Source organism: Kogia breviceps, chromosome 8, assembly GCF_026419965.1.
Source record: "Kogia breviceps isolate mKogBre1 chromosome 8, mKogBre1 haplotype 1, whole genome shotgun sequence".
NCBI lineage: Eukaryota > Metazoa > Chordata > Mammalia > Artiodactyla > Physeteridae > Kogia > Kogia breviceps.
In genome coordinates, this window is record NC_081317.1 from 42,375,687 (window position 1) to 42,394,648 (window position 18,962).

An 18,962-nucleotide genomic window follows, 5' to 3' on the forward strand; every position below is an offset into this window, starting at 1 on the left:
CTACCACAGGGCACACACACACACACACACACACACACACACACACACACACACACACACACTCTTTCTCCCCAAGTTCAATTCTTCAATGGGACAGTTTTAAGAGGCCAAGAGAAGGATTTTTATGAAACATCATATAATCCCTTATAGATATATAAACTGGCTCAATCACAGAGGACTGCATATTAGTTACTACATCTTAAAAGATCACTCCGGTAAGCCACAATTAAGAAAGTAGGTAACAACTTACATACCTAGCATCTTCTTTCAAACTGTCACTGAATTTTGACCCTGAAGAACGTACATTGAAAGGATCAGAATCATCACTGATATGAAATGCCTCTGCTAACCGCCTGAAAGTGAGAGAAAAAAGTAAATGAAAGGAAAGGAGGGGGAGGAAAACTATCTCATAGTAACAGAGTGCCCTTGCCCCCCAGGTCCTAAATTCTTTATACGTTAATGATCTCATTTCAATAAACCTAATTATTAAGGAGAATAAGAACCTGGGATAAGATATTGAATTGTCTTCAGAGAACAAAAAAAAAAGGACAGATCTAGATAGTTCTGAGCAAGCTGTAGGCTGATACTGGGGACTTAAGATTGTTAGGTGAAGAGAAGGCTAAGGGAGGGAAAGCACTGGGGACGGTCAATGGGGGATGACTTCCTCTGATGTTTCACCTAAACATCAGATACAAAGACAGATAATATTAAAATTAATATCACTTTAGAAAATAAAGAATTGCATTTACAACATAAGCTCTGCATTATTTTTAATGTATTTCTTTTCAGATTTTTCCTCTGTAATTTTAAGTAGTTGCTATCAGTGTATATAAAACTTTGAATCTTTTTTCACCTTATTATTATGTGATTAGCATTTCTCATATTACTACTTGATTTTCACACTCCTTGTTTTAATAGCTGCATAATCTTCTAATTATATATATCCCACAATTTACTTAAACAGTCCCCATTTAGGTTTCTTTTATTTGCTTTTTCTTGTTTTGTTCTTTTTCTTTTTTTCCTTTTTTTTAAATATATTAAAATTTTTTTTAATATCCCATTTAGGTTTCTTCAACAGTTCTCCAGTTTCTCAATATTATAAGTAACACAATATCTCTGAACAAAAAGCTTTTGAGATTATTTTTCTGGAAAATGTTTCCAAGGTGTGGGATAACTGGGTTCAATGGTATGGACATCAGACCCTTGATCATTGTGGTCTAAGGGCTCCAGTGCTGCTTCTGTTTTAACCAGCAGTATGTGAGTTTCATGGCACCTCACCAACATCCAGGTATGTATGTCGGTGTTTTGTTTGTTTGTTTTTAAAGATAGATAAAATTGAGCTTAGCACTTAGTACAATTTTCTTTTACAAAGAGATAGGGGTCTCTTACATGCTTCATGCCCATAAGAATTTGGTTTACTGTTGCTAGATTTTCTAATTTTTTAAGAGGTTTAATTTTCAAATTTTTAAGAATTCCTAAGGGGGAGATATTTCGATGTTTTGATTAGTTGGCCACTAATTCAAACACAAACACCAATAAAACATGTCTGTGGGATGAATATGGCCAGCCAGTTTTTCATTTTTGCAATGGAGCATATATTTGCAACTTTATTTTTTATTTATCTATCTATTTTTTATTTTGACTGTGCTGGGTCTTTGTTGCTGGCTTCTCTCTAGTTGCAGTGCACAGGCTCCAGAGCATGTGGGCTCAGTAGCTGTGGTGCGTGGGCTCCAAAGCACACAGGCTCAGTAGTTGCAGTGCACAGGCTTCTCTCTAGCTGCGGCATGCAGGTTTAGTTGCCCCACGGCGTGTGGGAATCTTAGTTCCCCGACCAGGGATTGAAACCATGTTCCCTGGATTGGAAGGTGGGTTCTTAACCACAGGACTACCAGGGAGGTCCCTATTTGCAGGTTTAGATGGCATTTTCCTTTTCAATTCACATTTTTTTTCTTAGGTCTGTGAGTATTTAAGAAAGAATCCTTACATAAAGGGTCATTATGTCATCATTCAAAGATCGAGGAGAAATTCAAAAGGCTTTCAGAAACAGCTAGTTCTAATCAATAACTGACATTTGCCGAGCATCTACTATGGTTTAGGCTTGTGCCAAGAGTTTTATGTATATCTTCCTTAATTTTAATGTATAATCCTCGTAACAACTCAGGGAGGTAGGTACTACTATTGTCACCATTTCCCCAAATATTTAAGAAAATTAAGGCTTGGAGAGATAATGTGATTTGCCCATGGTCACATTGCTAATCGATTTGTGAAGCTAGGATTCAAATCTGGGCAATCTAAGCTACAGCTCTGGCTGGCTCTAACTACCATCCAATACTGTCTCAACTACACAAAGGTGCATTTCCATGTTTTTGAGACCTTCTGTGTATTCACCACAGCATTTCGGAATATTCAGGACTCTTAGTTCACATTTTGGAGTGGAGGACAATGTTACAGTCCTTAAGGGACAAGAGTTTTGAATAGCAGTTATTACAAAGTTACCATAAGGGTCAAACCAAGGGAAATTTGGGCAGTGCTATTAATCATCATATTACCTTCTATACATTTAGCCACCTAAAGAGGTATTGTTAACAACTGTTGAAGGTCAAACTTCTAGGTAAAACAAGACTGCACTTTGTCTGCATTTGTCTGTTTCTGCTTAACTTTTTATCTTGAAAAATTTTCAAAGAAAGATAAGTTACAAGAATAATACAATGAACTCCTACATACTCTTCAGCTAAATTCTCCAAATGTTAATATTTTCACAGAGCTATACCTTTCATCTTTGTTGGAACCAGAAAGTTTGCCAGTCATTGAATAAATGCCCCTTAATCTGATAAGGAGTATACTCAAATAACTTACAGCAAACATCATACATAGTGGTGAAATACTTACAACTTTCCCTATGAGACTGGAGATAAGTTAGAAATACCTATTATCACCACCCTGCACTCAACACTGTACTGGAGGACTGCCCTGGTGGCACAGTGGTTAAGAATCCGCCTGCCAATGCAGGGAACACGGGTTCGAGCCCTGGTCTGGGAAGATCCCACATGCCACGGAGCAACTAAGCCCGTGCGCCGCAACTACTGAGCCTGTGCTCTGGAGCCCCTGAGCCACAAGTACTCAGCCCGCATACCACAACTACTGAAGCTCACACGCCTAGAGACCGTGCTCCACAAGAGAAGCCACCACAATGAGAAGCCCACGCACCGCAACGAAGAGTAACCCCCGCTCACCGCAACTAGAGAAAGCCTGCGTGCAGCAATGAAGACCCAATGCGGCCAAAAAATAAATAAATAAAATTAATTAATTAACAAACAAACAAACAAAAAAACATTGTACTGGAGGCCTAGCCAGTGCAATAAGGCAAGAAAAAGATAAAAGTTAAGAATTAGAAAGAAATTAGAAGAGGACATGATTGTGTACATGCAAAATCTAAAAGAAGCTAAACTATTAGAAATAAGTAATTTAGCAAAGTTGTGAATACAGGTCAACAAATATCAACTGTATTCCTATATGCCAGCAACAAGCAATTAGAGAATTAAATTTTAAAAGTGACATAAGAAAAAATACCAGTTATAATAGCATCAAAATACATCAAATAGCAAGGAACAAAATCTACTGAAAGATGTACAAAATCTATATGAAGAAAACTATAAAATATCATTGAGAGAAAACATGACTAAATAGAAGGATATACTTTGTTCATGGATTAGAGGCCTCAATATTAAAGATGTCAAATCTCTCCAAACTGATCTATAAATTAAATACCAGCTCAATCAAAATCCCAGTAGTTTTTTTTTTTTTTTTTGCAAATACTGATAAGCTATTTCTAAAATTTAAATGGACATGCAAATGGCCAAGAACAGCCAAGACAATCTGGGAGAAAGACCATGTTTGAAGAGACATGCTACCAGTTATAAAGGTACAGTAATTAAGATAATGTGATACAAAGCACAATGGAATAGAATGAGCTCAGAAATAACCCATACACAATATGAATACTTGATTTAAGACAAAGGTGGCCCTGCAGAGCACTGGGAAAAGGATTTCTTGATAAGTGATGTTGGTCAAATGAATATTTGTATGGAAAAAAATGGAATCATAAACCCTCCTTATACCGTGCTTAGAAAAAATAAAAAATTGGTCCAAGTCAACTGTAGATCTAAATGTGCAAGGTAAAATAAGGCTCCTAGATAATAACACAGAATATCATCATGACCTCAGGATAGGCAAATATTTCTTAAACAAGACATATAAAGTACTATTCACTAAGGAAAAGACTGGTAAACTGGACTACATTAAAATTAGAAACTTCCGTTTATCAAGACACCAGTTAGAGAGTGAAAAGTGAAGGCACGGAGTGTGAGGAAAACAATATATAAAACAAAGGACACATATCCAAAATATATACAGAATTCCTAGTAATCAATATGAAAAAGACAGATGATACAATTTAAAAAAATAAGCAAAGACCTGAATAGGTATTTCACAAAAAAGGATATCCAAATGGCCAACAAACATATGAAAAGGTGCTCAAACTCACCAGTCATCAGACAAATATAAATTAGAAGCTCAATGATATCCAGTTATACATCTACAAAAATGGATTAGAATGAAAAAGACTGACAATTCCAAGAGCTGACACAAACAGAGAGCAACGGAAAATATGACCCTGCTCATGGGAGTGTAACTGGTACAAACATTTTGGACACTGTTCGGCAGAATCAATTAAAGCTGAAAATATGCATACCCTATTAATCAGCAATTCTACTCCTGCGTTTATATCCAACAGAGATGAGTACATATATATAGCAAGGCAAGTATACGGATATTCTTAAAAGAGCATTATTTGTAATAGCCCAACACTGATAACAGCACATATATCTATAAACTACAGAACAGATAAATGATGATAAATTAATACAATAAAATATCATGCAGAAATGAAAATTAACAAAATGCTGCTACATGTAACAACAGGAATGAATGTCACAAATGTAATGAAAGAAACCAGACAAAAATAATACAAACAATATGATTTCATCATTTACATAAAGTCCAAAAGCAGACAAAAATAATCTGAACTGTTAGAAGTCAGGATAGAGGCTATATCTTGGTGGAGTGTAAGAGTGGGTTCTGGTAGTTTTCTATCTCTTGACCTTGGTGCTGATTACACCACTGTATTCCCTTTGTGATGACTCACTCATCAGTATAGTTCTGATCTATATGAAGTATATTATACTTCAACATAAAAGTTCATTAAAAGAATTTTAAGCCTCTTGTCTCCATTGGAATCAGGAAGTCTGCCAGTCTCTGAATTGGTATGCTTTGGAGCATGTGATGTTTATACTTGCCTGAAACCACACAAGCTCATGTTTCAGAAATATGCTGAAATCACCTAACTGGTTTATCCTCAGACACTTCGATTCTTGATGACTGAATTTCTCCTGCTCCCCAACAGCAGCAAAAGACTCAGAGCAGGTGCTGAATGACTGCTTGAAGGGTTGCTCCCTCCCACTAATTTCACAGAGCTCAAGGACAATTAGATAAACAGCAGTTGAAACTACTTACTTTCTCCTTTCCAAGGCTGAACACTCCTCATCACACTCCAGCCTTGAGAAGCAAATGAAAAAAAAATTAAGTCAGGGTACAAGTTTCACAGCTCCTACTCAGCAATAAGTTCTTAGATGGTCAACCTGGAGACAGAACAGACAGGCTGGCCAAAACAATGGCTGGATGAGGTCCTTCTCAAGGACAAGTGTGCAGGCCTCTGAGTTACGTGAGACTAGGAGTTCTCAGAAGGGATTCAGAGTGTCCCCTGGCTGCTCAGCCCCCAAAATGTTCCCGGCACCCCTGCGACAGCCCCACCACCTCCCTCTCTTGACACAGCAAACGACTGTGTTCTCTGTTCTCCTGTGGGTTGGAATGGACATGTCAAGGTCTCTGCTTCCTCTGGCTACTGTCTGCAGTGAGGCCCAGAAAAGCCTCCTCTGGTCTTAGCTGTATCCCGAGTAGGACTCACTGCATTGGAGTGGGTGTAGTCTCTTAATATCAGATGTCTGTTGAACATCTACTGTGTGTGCAAGGCTTTCCTGTTGCAGACTGACACAAATGAATGGTTCCTGCCCTTTGGAAATTAAGTCTAATGGGAGAAAGAAGGCACAGCTACACATTTAAAAAATTACCTGGCTTGGTGAATTTCCTTCTTAGTAATTAACTTGCTGATTTCCACTGAATCTCCAAGCTGCATGTCTGTTATTTTGGAGGCCATGGAAATAGCAGCTATTCTGAAGTATAAAAAAGAAAGGGAAGAAAGGCGTTGCAGTTTCACAAGAACCTCCCCATACCAGGCACGCAGAACACTTCTTTCAAAGCAAATCTACCACTCGACAATCTGTGTGGCCTTGGAAGACCATCTATTATGAACTATCCACACGTTTATGTGGTATCTCCTCGATCAGATGCTAAGCAGCTCCATAGGAAATGAGGTAATCCATTCCTCAGTACCCCCTTGAGCATCCGGGCCAATGCCAGGCACTCAGTGTGTATTCAAACATAGTCAATCTGATGTCTGCATACTCCTAAAGTCCCATCTCCATGGTGCATCTCTGCATCTATTCGTCCATCCATCCCTAAACACCTCCACTTCTGTACGGTGTGACCACACAGGTCCCAAGATTTCAGGAGGCTGCAAAGACAACTCACAGAACAGTCAGAACCCCCCAGACCACAGCTGGAGCGCAGGACCTGGTCCTGGCTGTGCCCCAAGCGGTGGAACGCTGAAGCAATGCACGCAACTTCAGGACATCTTCCCTTCTGATCTCATGGTGTCATAAGACCAAAAGGGAGAGAGAAAGGAAGGAGGAGAAGAGGAGAGAAACAAAAAGGTTATTTCACAAATTAAAGTTAGGGAAGGTAAGGTACATAAAGCAGTACTTTTTCTTTTAACCAGAAAAACTAGACTCAAGAAAATTTATTTAAAAACCCTTCCTTAAAAGTTACAAAGATCCTACAATAAGCTCCTGTATACCCTTTATCTAGACCCACCAATTGTTAACATTTAAGTAGCACTAACCTTTGATAAGTACTAGATGCTTCAGAGCAAATCATGATTTCTTTTCTTCGCCCACATTCACACTGCAGCTCTATCTGAAATAAGATTAACATGTAGCAACTTTCAGCCCACGGTAAATATGTGAATGGGCAGGTTTCACTTTTAAAGCCTTTCTCAAATCAAACCACGGCAGAGAATAGAGAGACAGTGAGTGGCTACCCTCCAAGATGGAGGAGCTAACCACACATGCAAACTGACAATGTGGTGGTTGACATGCTAGGAGGGAAGTGTCCAGTCAACAGTGCCCCTTACTGGGAATGACTTCTGTCCTTAATCCTGCCTGAAGGGGCAGGCCTAGAATGAAGTTTTTACCACTGAACCAGAGGTAGACACTTGACCCAGGACCAGCCAATGTCTAATCGACTCCACTTCATCCCTCTGCTTTCACCTCCTCGGGGGGGAGACCTTGCTTAATCCCTCAGACCAGTTAAGTCCCTCACTCACATGTTCTTGTGGCACCCCCTACAAGGGGGTAACTACTCCTTCACGACATTACCACAGTCACAGTTAATTATCTGAGTAATTAATTAGTATCTGTCCCTCTAATTAAAGGAACCACATGTCCACTGTTCACTGGTGGAGCCCCAGGACCTATCACAGCATTCCAACTTATACAAAATAGACACTTACGTATTTGTTGAATAAGTGGACAATCAGTCTCTCTTGAGAATTTGATCAAAGGGAGACAGAAACTGGTCAGGTGGCAGTGGGTACTTTCTGAATTAAAAGACCATCTCAAGCTTGGCAGATAGAAGTCTGTACAATTTACTCCACCCTTCTCTTGTTAACTTAACTTGCAGTTCCTTGCAACCAAAGACCCCTGGTAAGGATGTGTGCCCAGGTGCCACTGTAGGCAGTTCTGGACTCAGCAGCAGCCCCAGAACCACAGTCAGTGCCCCCCCAGGAGCCAGGGTTACTCACCTTGGCTTTGCAAGCAGTCACAGGGCAGGGTGAGCTGAGGTGGCAAGGTGCCATACATGGGTGGCCACAGTCAGCTCTGGAGATGGTGCAGGGCTGCTTGCAGACCTCATCCACAAGACACTCTCCTTTGTGACAGAGTCTCTGACACCTGTGCATCCCACACGGTAGCGTGGCACTGCAGGGTAATCCGCAAGAGATATCAACCAGGTGACAAGGGATGTTGCTTCGTAACTAGGAGAGACAGAAGTAGCCAGATTCTCATCTCCATGCAGGATTTGGGGTGGATTTTAACTTCCTATTTAAACATTTCTGAACTTTCAAAAAGAGCATGTTTTTAAAAAAGTTATTTTTATCTGTAACAAAAATCAGGCTGTTTTTCAAAGTCTGAAAGGTTAGTTTGAAAAGAAAACAAACCTGAACCTTATTTAATAATGCTTGTTATGGGACTTGCCTGGTGGTGCAGTGGTTAAGAATCTGCCTGCCAATGCAGGGAATATGGGTTCAATCCCTGGTCCGGGAAGATCCCACATGACGCGGAGCAACTAAGCCCGTGCGCCACAACTACTGAGCCTGCACTCTAGAGCCCACGTGCCACAACTACTGAAGCCCATGCACCTAGAGCCTGTGCTATGCAACAAGAGAAGCCATCGCAATGAGAAGCCCGCGTACCACAACGAAGAGCAGCCCCCGCTCGACACAACTAGAGAAAGTCTGCGAGCAGCAACAAAGACGCAATGAAGCCAAAAAATAAAAATTAAAAAAAAGTGCTTGTTATGACCTAAAAGGATTTGTTTTAGCAGCCGAGTGTGACTTGAAACATAAACTTCCCAAGGTGGGTAACAAGCATGTGAAACCAGATAACAAGGGAGTTTCTGAAAATTTTATGACTAACTGGGAGGATCAGGTGACCTTTTCCCTCTGCAAACAGCTAGGGCACTGAGTTCACAGAAACCCTGGGGGTGGGGGCACCCTTGGCTCATTGTTTCAAGACTGCTTGCAGGGCTGTTTTATGTAATTAATTACTCAACTCTCCTCACATCTCCCAACCCATGATCTCCATAGTTTTAGACAGCTCTGTCATTAAAAAAATTAAGAGGCAACAGGCCATGGATCAAGGAAATCATTTTTTTTTCTTGAGAAATTGCCTCCATTCAGGATTCTTCACTCCAGGAAAAAGATGCCGGAATTTTATTCCTATGGAACCAAAGGTTACTCTTACATATTCATTCAAATTCTTTTAAGAACCCTCAAAATGAGGAATATACTTCGACTCTGGTGACACATAACTTGCACTCTTTTTTTTTTACCTGTTTGGTTTTTTTTTTTTTTTTTTTTTTTGCGGTACGCGGGCCTCTCACTGTTGTGGCTTCTCCCGTTGCGGAGCACAGGCTCCGGATGCACAGGCTCAGCGGCCATGGCTCACGGACCCAGCCGCTCCGCGGCATGTGGGATCTTCCCAGACCGGGTCACGAACCCGTGTCCCCTGCTTCAGCAGGCGGATTCTCAACCACTGCGCCACCAGGGAAGCCCATAACTTGTACTCTTGAAGAGGCTCCCAAAGCCTAGGACGTACATGCTTTGGAATCAGTATTTTGGTAGAATATAGTTCCCAGTCATTAAACACTCACCTACTCCACCACTGGGATAATTTGTGCATATGCTATGCCCTCTGTTGTCCCCTCCCCACATTACCTGCCTATCTTCTCACTGTCCTTTAGATGTTACTTATGCTACTTCCTCCAGAAACACCTTTCCTGGGTAAGGGCCCCTTATATCCCCTTCAATACTCTGTACTTCCCAAACTACTGTACATTTTTTTTTCTCAGTATTTATTTATTTATTTGGCTGTGCCAGGGCTTAGTTGTGGCATGCAGGATCTTTTAGTTGTGCATGCATGATCTAGTTCCCCGACCAGGGATTGAACCTGAGCCCCCTGCATTGGTAGCACAGTCTTAACCACTGGACCACCAGGGAAGTCCCACACACTACTGTACTTATAATCGACTGTTTACACGTCTGCTTCCTGCCTCAGAGTGAAGGCTCCACAAGGGCAGGGGTGGCACCTGTCCTGTTCAATTCTGAATCACCCAAACCTGGCCTGTTACCTAGTACATAGCAGGTACGCAGTAAGTATTTGTTGACTGAAGTCCATCAACACAAAGACGACACATGGATGTCTAAGAATGGTTACTCTCAGAGGAAGTGAGATTTTTAGAGGAAGAATAAATACCAAGGATTATGACTTGAGAACCACTGACAGGAAATAAGTGGAGAAAAATATGCCCATCAAGATAAGAATACTGAAAGCATATTGTCATAGTTGTCAAGAGTTTCAAGAAATGTTGGTCAACATGTTACAAAGTAAAAAAAGCAGGTTACAAAACAGTATAATCTTCATAGAGTAGGGGAAAGAGTGTATCACACATGCCTGGAAGTCTATACACCAGGATGTTAAGAGTATTTCTTTCTGCACAGCAAAACTGTATTATCTTAATTGTCTACAATGAATATGCGTTTTTAAAATAAATAAATCTTTTTAAAGTGTTTCAAAGTGTCTATAGTCAGCGATGCCAAATATAGCTTAGACACTAAGAATAAGGATGAAAGTCCTTCATGGTAATGGCAGCGATTACCCTGGAGGAAGGTGTATGGCCAATCAGGCAGGATGGAAAGCTGCGTAGGGAGTAGAGAGAAGGAATGGTGGCAACTGGTGGAGAGCCTACTCTCACTCTTGGGATATTCTCACTGTAACACCTTTCCCCAGACTAGCAACCCCTCCCCATGCTGGCTAACCTAGAAGTTGTCTCTGAACACGGCTCATGCTCTCAAGGCCAACTGGCTGAGTTTCATTTGACTGTAACCAGATTAAAAATGAGAACAAAGACTTCCCTGGTGGCACAGGGTAAGAATCCGCCTGCCAATGCAGGGGACACGGCGGGTTTCAGTCCTGGTCCAGGAAGATCTCACATGCCACGGAGCAACTAAGCCTGTGTGCCACAACTACTGAGCCTGCACTTTAGAGCCCACAAGCCACAAACACTGAGCCCGCAGGCCACAACTACCGAAGCCCGTGAGCCTAGAGCCTGTGCTCTGCAACAAGAGAAGCCACAGCGATGAGAAGTCCATGCACCACAACGAAGAGTAGCCCCTACTCGCGCCGCAACTAGAGAAAGCCTGCGCATGGCAACGAAGCAGCCAAATAAATAAATAAATAAATTTATTGAAAAATAAGTAAATAAACAATGAGAGCAGAATAGACTCAGAATGCTACCTACTGTATGATTCCATTTATGTGATATTCTGAAAAGACAAAACTACAGGGGCAGACAACAGATCATTGGTTGCCAGGGCCTGGAGGTAAGGGGAGAGTAACTATGAAGTGGCCCAAAGGAATGTTGGGGGTGAATGAATGCTCCACATCTTGACTGTGGTGGTGGTTACATGACTATACGAATGCTTTTGTCAAAACTCATAGGCTTATACACTAAAAAGAGTACATTTCATTTTATGCAAACTATACCTTAATGAAAAGAAAAAGAAAAGAAAAAAAGTGGCAACAGCAAATCTCTGCTTCTTGGAGTATATTTACTTTGAGAAACAATGAGGCTAACCCTCTTAACGAAATCCAATCATAAATCTCTGGTTGGAACAAAGAACACTTGAGAGAGAAAACTTACCTCATGTTTGCCCATGCACCATTTCTGAGTTAGAAAAGTACAAGGGGGACACTTGTCCTCACTATGACAAGAATGATACACTGTAGAAAGAGAAAGGTAAAATTAGGAGTAATGTTTAAAATTAGGAATAATGTTTAAACATAGACTACTATACATATTATAATGGCATATGACATGGAACTTTTAAATTTCAGAGCTGAGTACTTTTTAAAATGGTCACTGGAAAGTAAAAGTAGTTGGCTTTAAATTAAAGTGTTGAAAGACGAACATGCGTGAGAAAAAGAAACCCAACTGAGGGACGAGAGACACAGAAGCAGAGGAGGCAGTTTTTCTATTCCGTCTCCTGTGGCACTGCCACATGGTCTGTCCACATTACTCAGTCATTCTTTTGATCCTACCTTACACAGCAACTAACTGCTCCCTTTTGTTCAGACATCTTTGTTATCTCATCTAACATGCTTCCTCTGACCCCTTTCAATTTCCTTACTGCCTGGAAGAGGCAGTTCATTCAAACTCATCTCCTACAACAAAGCCTTCCTTGGCTGACCACACCCTGCCCTGAGTGCTCTTGCTCTCCCTGACCTCTTAGTTCTTACACAGATGGCTTGCTGCCATGCTATCTGGCCCTTCTTCATGTATTGGCTGGTTGTGTCAAATGTTTTCAACTACCATCTTCTTCCTCTCAGAAACAACAGAAAAACCTCAAGGTCATGGGCTATTTTTTCCTTCCTCTGAACCTCCCTCTATGACTGACACCATGCTGGACATACAAGAAACACTCAAGAAAAGTTAAGTGAATGCTGAATGAAAGCAGGCTAAAACAAAACAACTCATAAATAGTTAAGTTCTCACTATGGACATCAATCAGCAGGATTTGGACTTCATTTGTAACATCTGCAAGTGACTATAAAGGAAGTGAGTACAAGTGAGTGGGTGAGTATCTGTTTGGACATTAACTTCATGCTGGTGTGAACACCACAGCAAGGGCTTGCAAACAAAGCTGGGAGGGCCGCCTTAAGGTCTACAGGAAAGGAGGGACTTTTCACTTCATGAGGAATTTACTTAATTCTTTTTCACTCTATTAAATTTAAAAAATTGAGAACTGCTTGTCTATTTGTCAGACTAAATCATATGGCCAGATTTGTTGTTAAGTATCAAACCCAGTGACTTAAATTATATCAGGTTTGCCTCTGGGACTTGGTAAAATGAAATGATAGGGCCAATATGGTCCCAGAGGAAAGCCAGTGACTAGACTGGACAGATAATAGGTGATGTCAAGTAACTATTTACCTGGTGTCTACAGCAGTCTATCACAGAAAAACTGGAAACAAATGTCCAACAACATGAAACTGCCTGAATCAGTTATGGCCCATCCAAGTAACAGGACACTCCACTACCATCTAGAAAAATATTCACTGATAAGGAAAGAGATTAAAATTACAATAATAAGAGGGAAAAATATCTAGTTAAAATAAATTCATTAGGATCCCACTTTTATTTTAGGAAAAAAAAAGGCAAATATATATTTTTGCCCATGGAAAAAGGCCCTGAAAAATATACACCAGGGCGTAATTCCTAAAAGGTGACATAAGAGATGAGTTCATTTCAATCTTTCGACTTTATCTGTATTTTCTTTCTTTCTCTCTTCCTTTTTATGTAATAAATATTTATTGCACCTACAACAACAACAAATCCGAATTACTTTTAACTTTACAAAAAGATGCTTAACTTTGAAATATGCACCAGAAGTGGAGGCCACAAAGAAAGAAGACAAGACCAGCTGGGGATTCTCCCAACCCTTTGGGTGTGTTTTTGACATACACAGAGTAAAGCATTGGAAGGCACTGTGATTCCCAGCTGTGGCCCAGATCTCAGACCCATCTTCACAGAAACAGCCTCTGAACACAGGGAACAAGGAGGGGCTACCACAGTGTAACCTCAGAGCAGTGAAGACCATCATGCAACATCCTAAATGACACAGTGTGAGCAGGCTGTGAGGTGTGGAGGCAAGGAGACAGGACCCACCTGGATGGTCACATTCATGGACTCTGGCACAGGCCTGGGTACACTCAGGGGGCCTGGTACCACAGGGAACTGGAGGGTAGATCACTGAGGCGCCACAATGGCAGGTTAATTCATCAAAACCTGGTGAAGCAGCAGGTGAAACAAAACAACACTTCATGAATTTGAGATGTGCACAAGATAATTACACACACACTTATTTTATTTTTGGCTTGTAGTTTTAGAGGAGAATTTTTTTGGGGGCTGCTCTTTTTAAAAAGGTTTTTATTTCATTAAAGTTGAGCTGCTGGCAAAGTGTACAATTTTTACTTGCAACAAACTTTAAGTCCATGAGTATCCCAAGACATTTTTACATGTATTTTATAACAAAAGATCTACAGACCATCTCCTTTGACAGAACAGGAGACTTGCACTAAAGAAACAGATTCTTTTTTTTTTTTTAAACTTTTTGGTTAGGAAAATGGATAGAGATTATGAAAGCTACAGGTAGCTAACAAACATAGAAAAATATGCTTTTAAATATAAACCTCAGAGAGCCACTGAGGCCATTAAAAAAATTCTTATAAGTATAACCGACATCTACCATGATAAAAATATGAAGTTGAGATGAAGCCGAGAGCTACATCTGAGTTCACTAGGCACAGTTCACAAACCCAATCAAAATGAGAACTCACATGGGGCCTCCAACAAGCGACCCACTTTGTCAAGAGCTCTCCTAACCCTCAGACCCAAAGGGGAGCTAGTTCTTCAATCCTGGTCCTTGGTAGAGGCTGGGTCTTTGGCCACGGTTCTCAACTAGGGACCAAGAGTCAGAAAGCCCAGGCCCTCCAGGATTCCTCTACCCACTGCTCTTCTCCAGTCAGCACTCTCCAGAAAACTCTTCAGAGGCTACACAAGGTGGTGGAAAGAGCCCTGTAAATATAGCAGGAGACTTAGGCTTTTAGTCCTGGACCTACTTCTCACTTGTGCGGTGACTGTGGGCAGGTTAACTTAACGACTCTGAGATTGCTTCCTTTTGGTTAAATGGGGATACCAAACTTTGACCTGTCCACTCAAGTTTATTGTGGGCGTGGGCTAATATATGTGAAACAGCTAGGGAAAGAGTAAGAGGCTACATAACTTGTTTCTACGGAACTCCATGGGTGTGATTTATAACAAAGTACTTAACTCCTTTTTGAAATATGGTAGGCCTAGTATTCCACAGAAGGTATGTTGGGAAACCCTGATCTAGGCTAATCTTTTAATGTAGCAGTTCTCAAAGAGTGCTCAGTTGACCCCTAGGACTCCCTGATCCTTTCAGGGAGTCCACAAGGTCAAAATTATTTTCATAATAATACTTAGATACTATCTGCTTTTTTCACTATGTTGACATTTGCACTGATGGTGAAAAAGCAACAGCTGGTAATACTGCCAGGGCATTAGCGCAAATAAGGCAGTAGTACCAAACTGTAACCGTTGTATTTTTCACTCCCACGTACTTAGAGTAGATAAAAAATGACAATTTCACTTAAGAAAGTCCTTGATGAAGAAGTAAAAACAAAATCTTCACCCTTAAATACATGTCTTTCTAATATCTGTGGAACTAAATAGGGTATCTGCTTCAAGCACTTTTGTTGCACACAAAAATACAGTCGTCCATCAGTATCCTGGCGGGGAGGGATTGGTTCCAGGACCCCCATGAGTACCAAAATCCTAGAATGCTCAAGTCCCTTATATAGTATGCTGTAGTATTTGCATACAACCTATGCACATCCTCCTGTATATTTTACATCACCTCTAGGTTACTAATAATACCCAATGCAATGTAAATGCTATATAAATAGCTGCCAGCACAAAACAAATTCAAGTTTTGCTTTTGGAACTTTCTAGAATTTTTCTCCTTGAATATTTTCAACCCACGGTTGGTCGAATCTATGGATGTGGAATCCATGGATGTGAAACCCTCAGATATGGACAGCTGTCTGACCTCTGGTCATTCTAAAGAACTGCACTTTTCTGAATCGTGAGCTGAATTGATGAATTAACTTCTTTTTCCATAACACACTGTTTTACCTGAAAAAGTGACCGACAAACTATGATTATTCAGACTTGGGTATTTTGGCAGACATTTATCAAAAATTAACAGTGAGACCATCACTTTAAGAAAACTGACTTTGCTGCCAACGATAACATTCAAGCTTGCAAGTGAAAACAGAGTTTTGGAAAATATGCATTTATCACTATGAGCTTGACAACTTCCTAATACTTTTGCCCAGAGTTTTCTGATGGGATTGGTAGTGTATTAATGAATGTGAGTTTTTAATATTGTAACACAAGGAGACCCCATCTTAGGATCATTGCTTACATCCCAAGTTTCATACATTCAGGGACAACAGAGGAATAACTTCTTTAAAAGTCTCAATAGCTTTTCTGCACGTGGACACCGCCGAGTAAGCATCGCTGACATCTTCCCTCTCCACTGCCGTCATGTCTAAGTCAGAGTCTCCCAAAGAACCCGAACAGCTGCGGAAGCTCCTCACCAGATGTTTGAGCTTTGAAACAACCGATGCGAGTCTGAGGAGCCACTGAGCAGCAGGGACGCTCACAGACTGTGTGGTAACGAGGGGTCCAAACACCAGGCGCTCCAGAGGCTTCAGGTTTGTCACATATGCCACTGTGGAGGAGGTGGATGCGGCCATGGATGCGAGGCCACACAAAGTGGATGGAAGAGTTGGGGAACCAAAGAGGGCCGTCTCAAGAGAAGATTCTCAAAGACCTGGCGCCTACTTAACTGTGAAAAGGATTTTTGTTGGTGGCATTAAAGAAGACACTGAAGAACATCACCTAAGAGATTATTTTGAACAGTGTGGGAAAACTGAAGTGACTGAAATCATGACTGACTGAGGCAGTGGCAAAAACAGAGGCTTTGCTTTAGTAACCTTTGATGACCATGACTCCGCAGACAAGACTGTCATTCAGAAATACCACACTGTGAATGGCCACAACTGTGAAGTAAGGAAAGCCCTACCTAAGCAACAGATGGCTGGTGCTTCATCCAGCCAAAGAGGTCAAAGTGGTTCTGGAAACTTTGGTGGTCGTCGTGGAGGGGGTTTTGGTGGCAATGACAACTCTGGTCGTGGAGGGAACTTCAGTGGTCAAGATGCCTTTGGTGGCAGCCGTGGTGGTGGAGGATATGGTGGCAGTAATGGATTTGGTAATGATGGAAGCCATTTTGGAGGTGGCAGAAACTACAATGATTTTGGCAATTACAACAATCAATCTTCAAATTTTGGACCCATGAAAGGAGGAAACTTTGGAGGCAGAAGTTCTGGCCCCTATGGTGGTGGAGGCCAGTACTTTGCCAAACCACGAAACCAAGGTGGCTATGGTAGTTCCAGCAGCAGCGGTAGCTATGGTAGTGGCAGAAGGTTTTAATTACTGTCAGGAAACAAAGCGTAGCAGGAGAGGAGAGCCAGGGAAGTGACAGGGAAGCTACAGGTTACAAGAGATTTGTGAACTCAGCCAAGCACAGTGATGGCAGGGCCTAGCTGCTACAAAGAAGACATGTTTTTGAAAATACTCATGTGTTTGGGCAAAAAAACTCGAGGACTGTATTTGTGACTAATTGTATAACAGGTTATTTTAGTTTCTGTTCTGTAGAAAGTGTAAAGCATTCCAACAAAGGGTTTTAATGTAGATTTTATTTTTGCACCCATGCTGTTGATTGCTAAATGTAATAGTCCACTCATGAAGCTGAATAAATGTGTCTTTAAAAAAAATGTGCTATGTAAAGTTAGTCTACTCTGAAGCCATTTTGGTAAACTTCACCCCAACAATGTGAAGTTAGAATTCCTTCAGGGTGATGCCAAGGCCCATTCAAAATTTATTTACAACCCGCTTGGGTGGAGAAGCCATTGTCTTCAGCTGAACTGACAGTTACTGTGTTGTGACCTGGAGTTCACCGTTAAAAGGGTCACCCAAGCAAAGTTACGGAGTTTTCTGGTTATTAATATGATTGTTGGCACATCCTATGCAATATATCTAAACTGAATTATGGTACCAGATAAAGTTATAGATGGGATGAGGCCTGTGTATATCATGTGTAATCAATAAATGATTTAATACCCTCTTTTAAAAAAAAGTCTCAATATATCTGAAATACTAAGGCTTATTAATTCAGTAATCCATACCAACATAAGAAAATCAATCACTCAGAATATATCATTCCTGACTTTCTAGAAAACTCTATATAATAAAGTATACAGTGAAGACACTCACTAGCTTGCCAGCATGTTTGGCAGTTCCCACGATGACAAGGTTCTTCACATCTATGAAGGCCACAGCGGAGTTTCCTCCCACAAATCAAAGGACACTTGTGCTCCTTATCCTAGGAGAAGAGATACTGATTGATTGATTGATTGCATGCAGGATCTTAGTTCCCCGACCAGTCATCGAACCTGTGCTTCCGGCAGTGGAAGCACAGAGTCCTAACCACTGGACTGCCAGGGAATTCCTGAGAGATTTACATATGTTTACAAAATTATCTCCATTTTATATTTTCCATAAACAAGATTAATAAAGAAGCTCTCCACAATTATAGATCGCATGATATCTGGAATTAGCTTCAAAATAATCAAAGGAGGGGGAGTAGGTGGGGATGTGAATGAAACAAGATTAGTCATGACCTGATCACTACTGAAGCTAGATGTTGGGCATATGGGACTCATACTTGTCTCTCTGCTTTTATATATGTTTGAAATATTCAGTAATAAGAGGAAGTCTTTAAACTTTCAAACACTGGTTTATAAGTAAGTCTTGATACATAGAACAATTTCATCACTCTTCACACTGTCAATATAAATGCTAAAAATAACAATTGTGTATTATATATGTATGTGTATATATGTACTACTTTACTATTGGTACTGTGTTACCTTGTTTACACACACACACACACACACACACACACACGGTAACACAGTACCCACTGCCAGGTAGTGCTTCCTTTATTTAGTTCCACAGAAGTGAATATTTCAGATAACTGAAACTTGTTCCTTAAAAAATGCCACACTCGGGACTTCCCTGGTGGTCCAGTGGTAAAGAATCCTCCTTCCGATGCAGGGGACGGGGGTTCGATCCCGGGTCGGGGAAATAAGATCTCACATGCCGCAGGGCAACTAAGCCCATGTGCCACAACTACTGAGCTCGTGCACCTCAACTAGAGAGCCCATGTACTGCAAACTACAGAG

The 18,962-nt window shown here is 40.9% G+C and overlaps 1 protein-coding gene and 1 pseudogene across 4 annotated transcripts in view; one reads left to right on the forward strand and one right to left on the reverse strand.

Moving 5' to 3' along the window:
* Positions 1-18,962, reverse strand: part of NFX1 (nuclear transcription factor, X-box binding 1) — a 106,838-nt gene that overhangs the window by 32,888 nt on the left and 54,988 nt on the right. For all 4 annotated transcript variants that reach the window (XR_010841952.1, XR_010841953.1, XM_059072774.2 and 1 more), the window contains exons 13-20: positions 17,992-18,100; positions 13,738-13,857; positions 11,713-11,792; positions 8,036-8,266; positions 7,076-7,149; positions 6,186-6,287; positions 5,572-5,613; positions 255-353 (exon numbers count right to left, since the gene is read on the reverse strand). Coding sequence is in view for 2 of the 4 variants with exons in the window: in XM_059072774.2 (XP_058928757.1) it covers positions 255-353; positions 5,572-5,613; positions 6,186-6,287; positions 7,076-7,149; positions 8,036-8,266; positions 11,713-11,792; positions 13,738-13,857; positions 17,992-18,100 (857 nt within the window). In the remaining 2 variants the exon portion in view is untranslated. The remainder of the gene's footprint in view (positions 1-254; positions 354-5,571; positions 5,614-6,185; positions 6,288-7,075; positions 7,150-8,035; positions 8,267-11,712; positions 11,793-13,737; positions 13,858-17,991; positions 18,101-18,962) is intronic.
* Positions 16,201-17,148, forward strand: LOC136794758 (heterogeneous nuclear ribonucleoprotein A1-like; annotated as a pseudogene).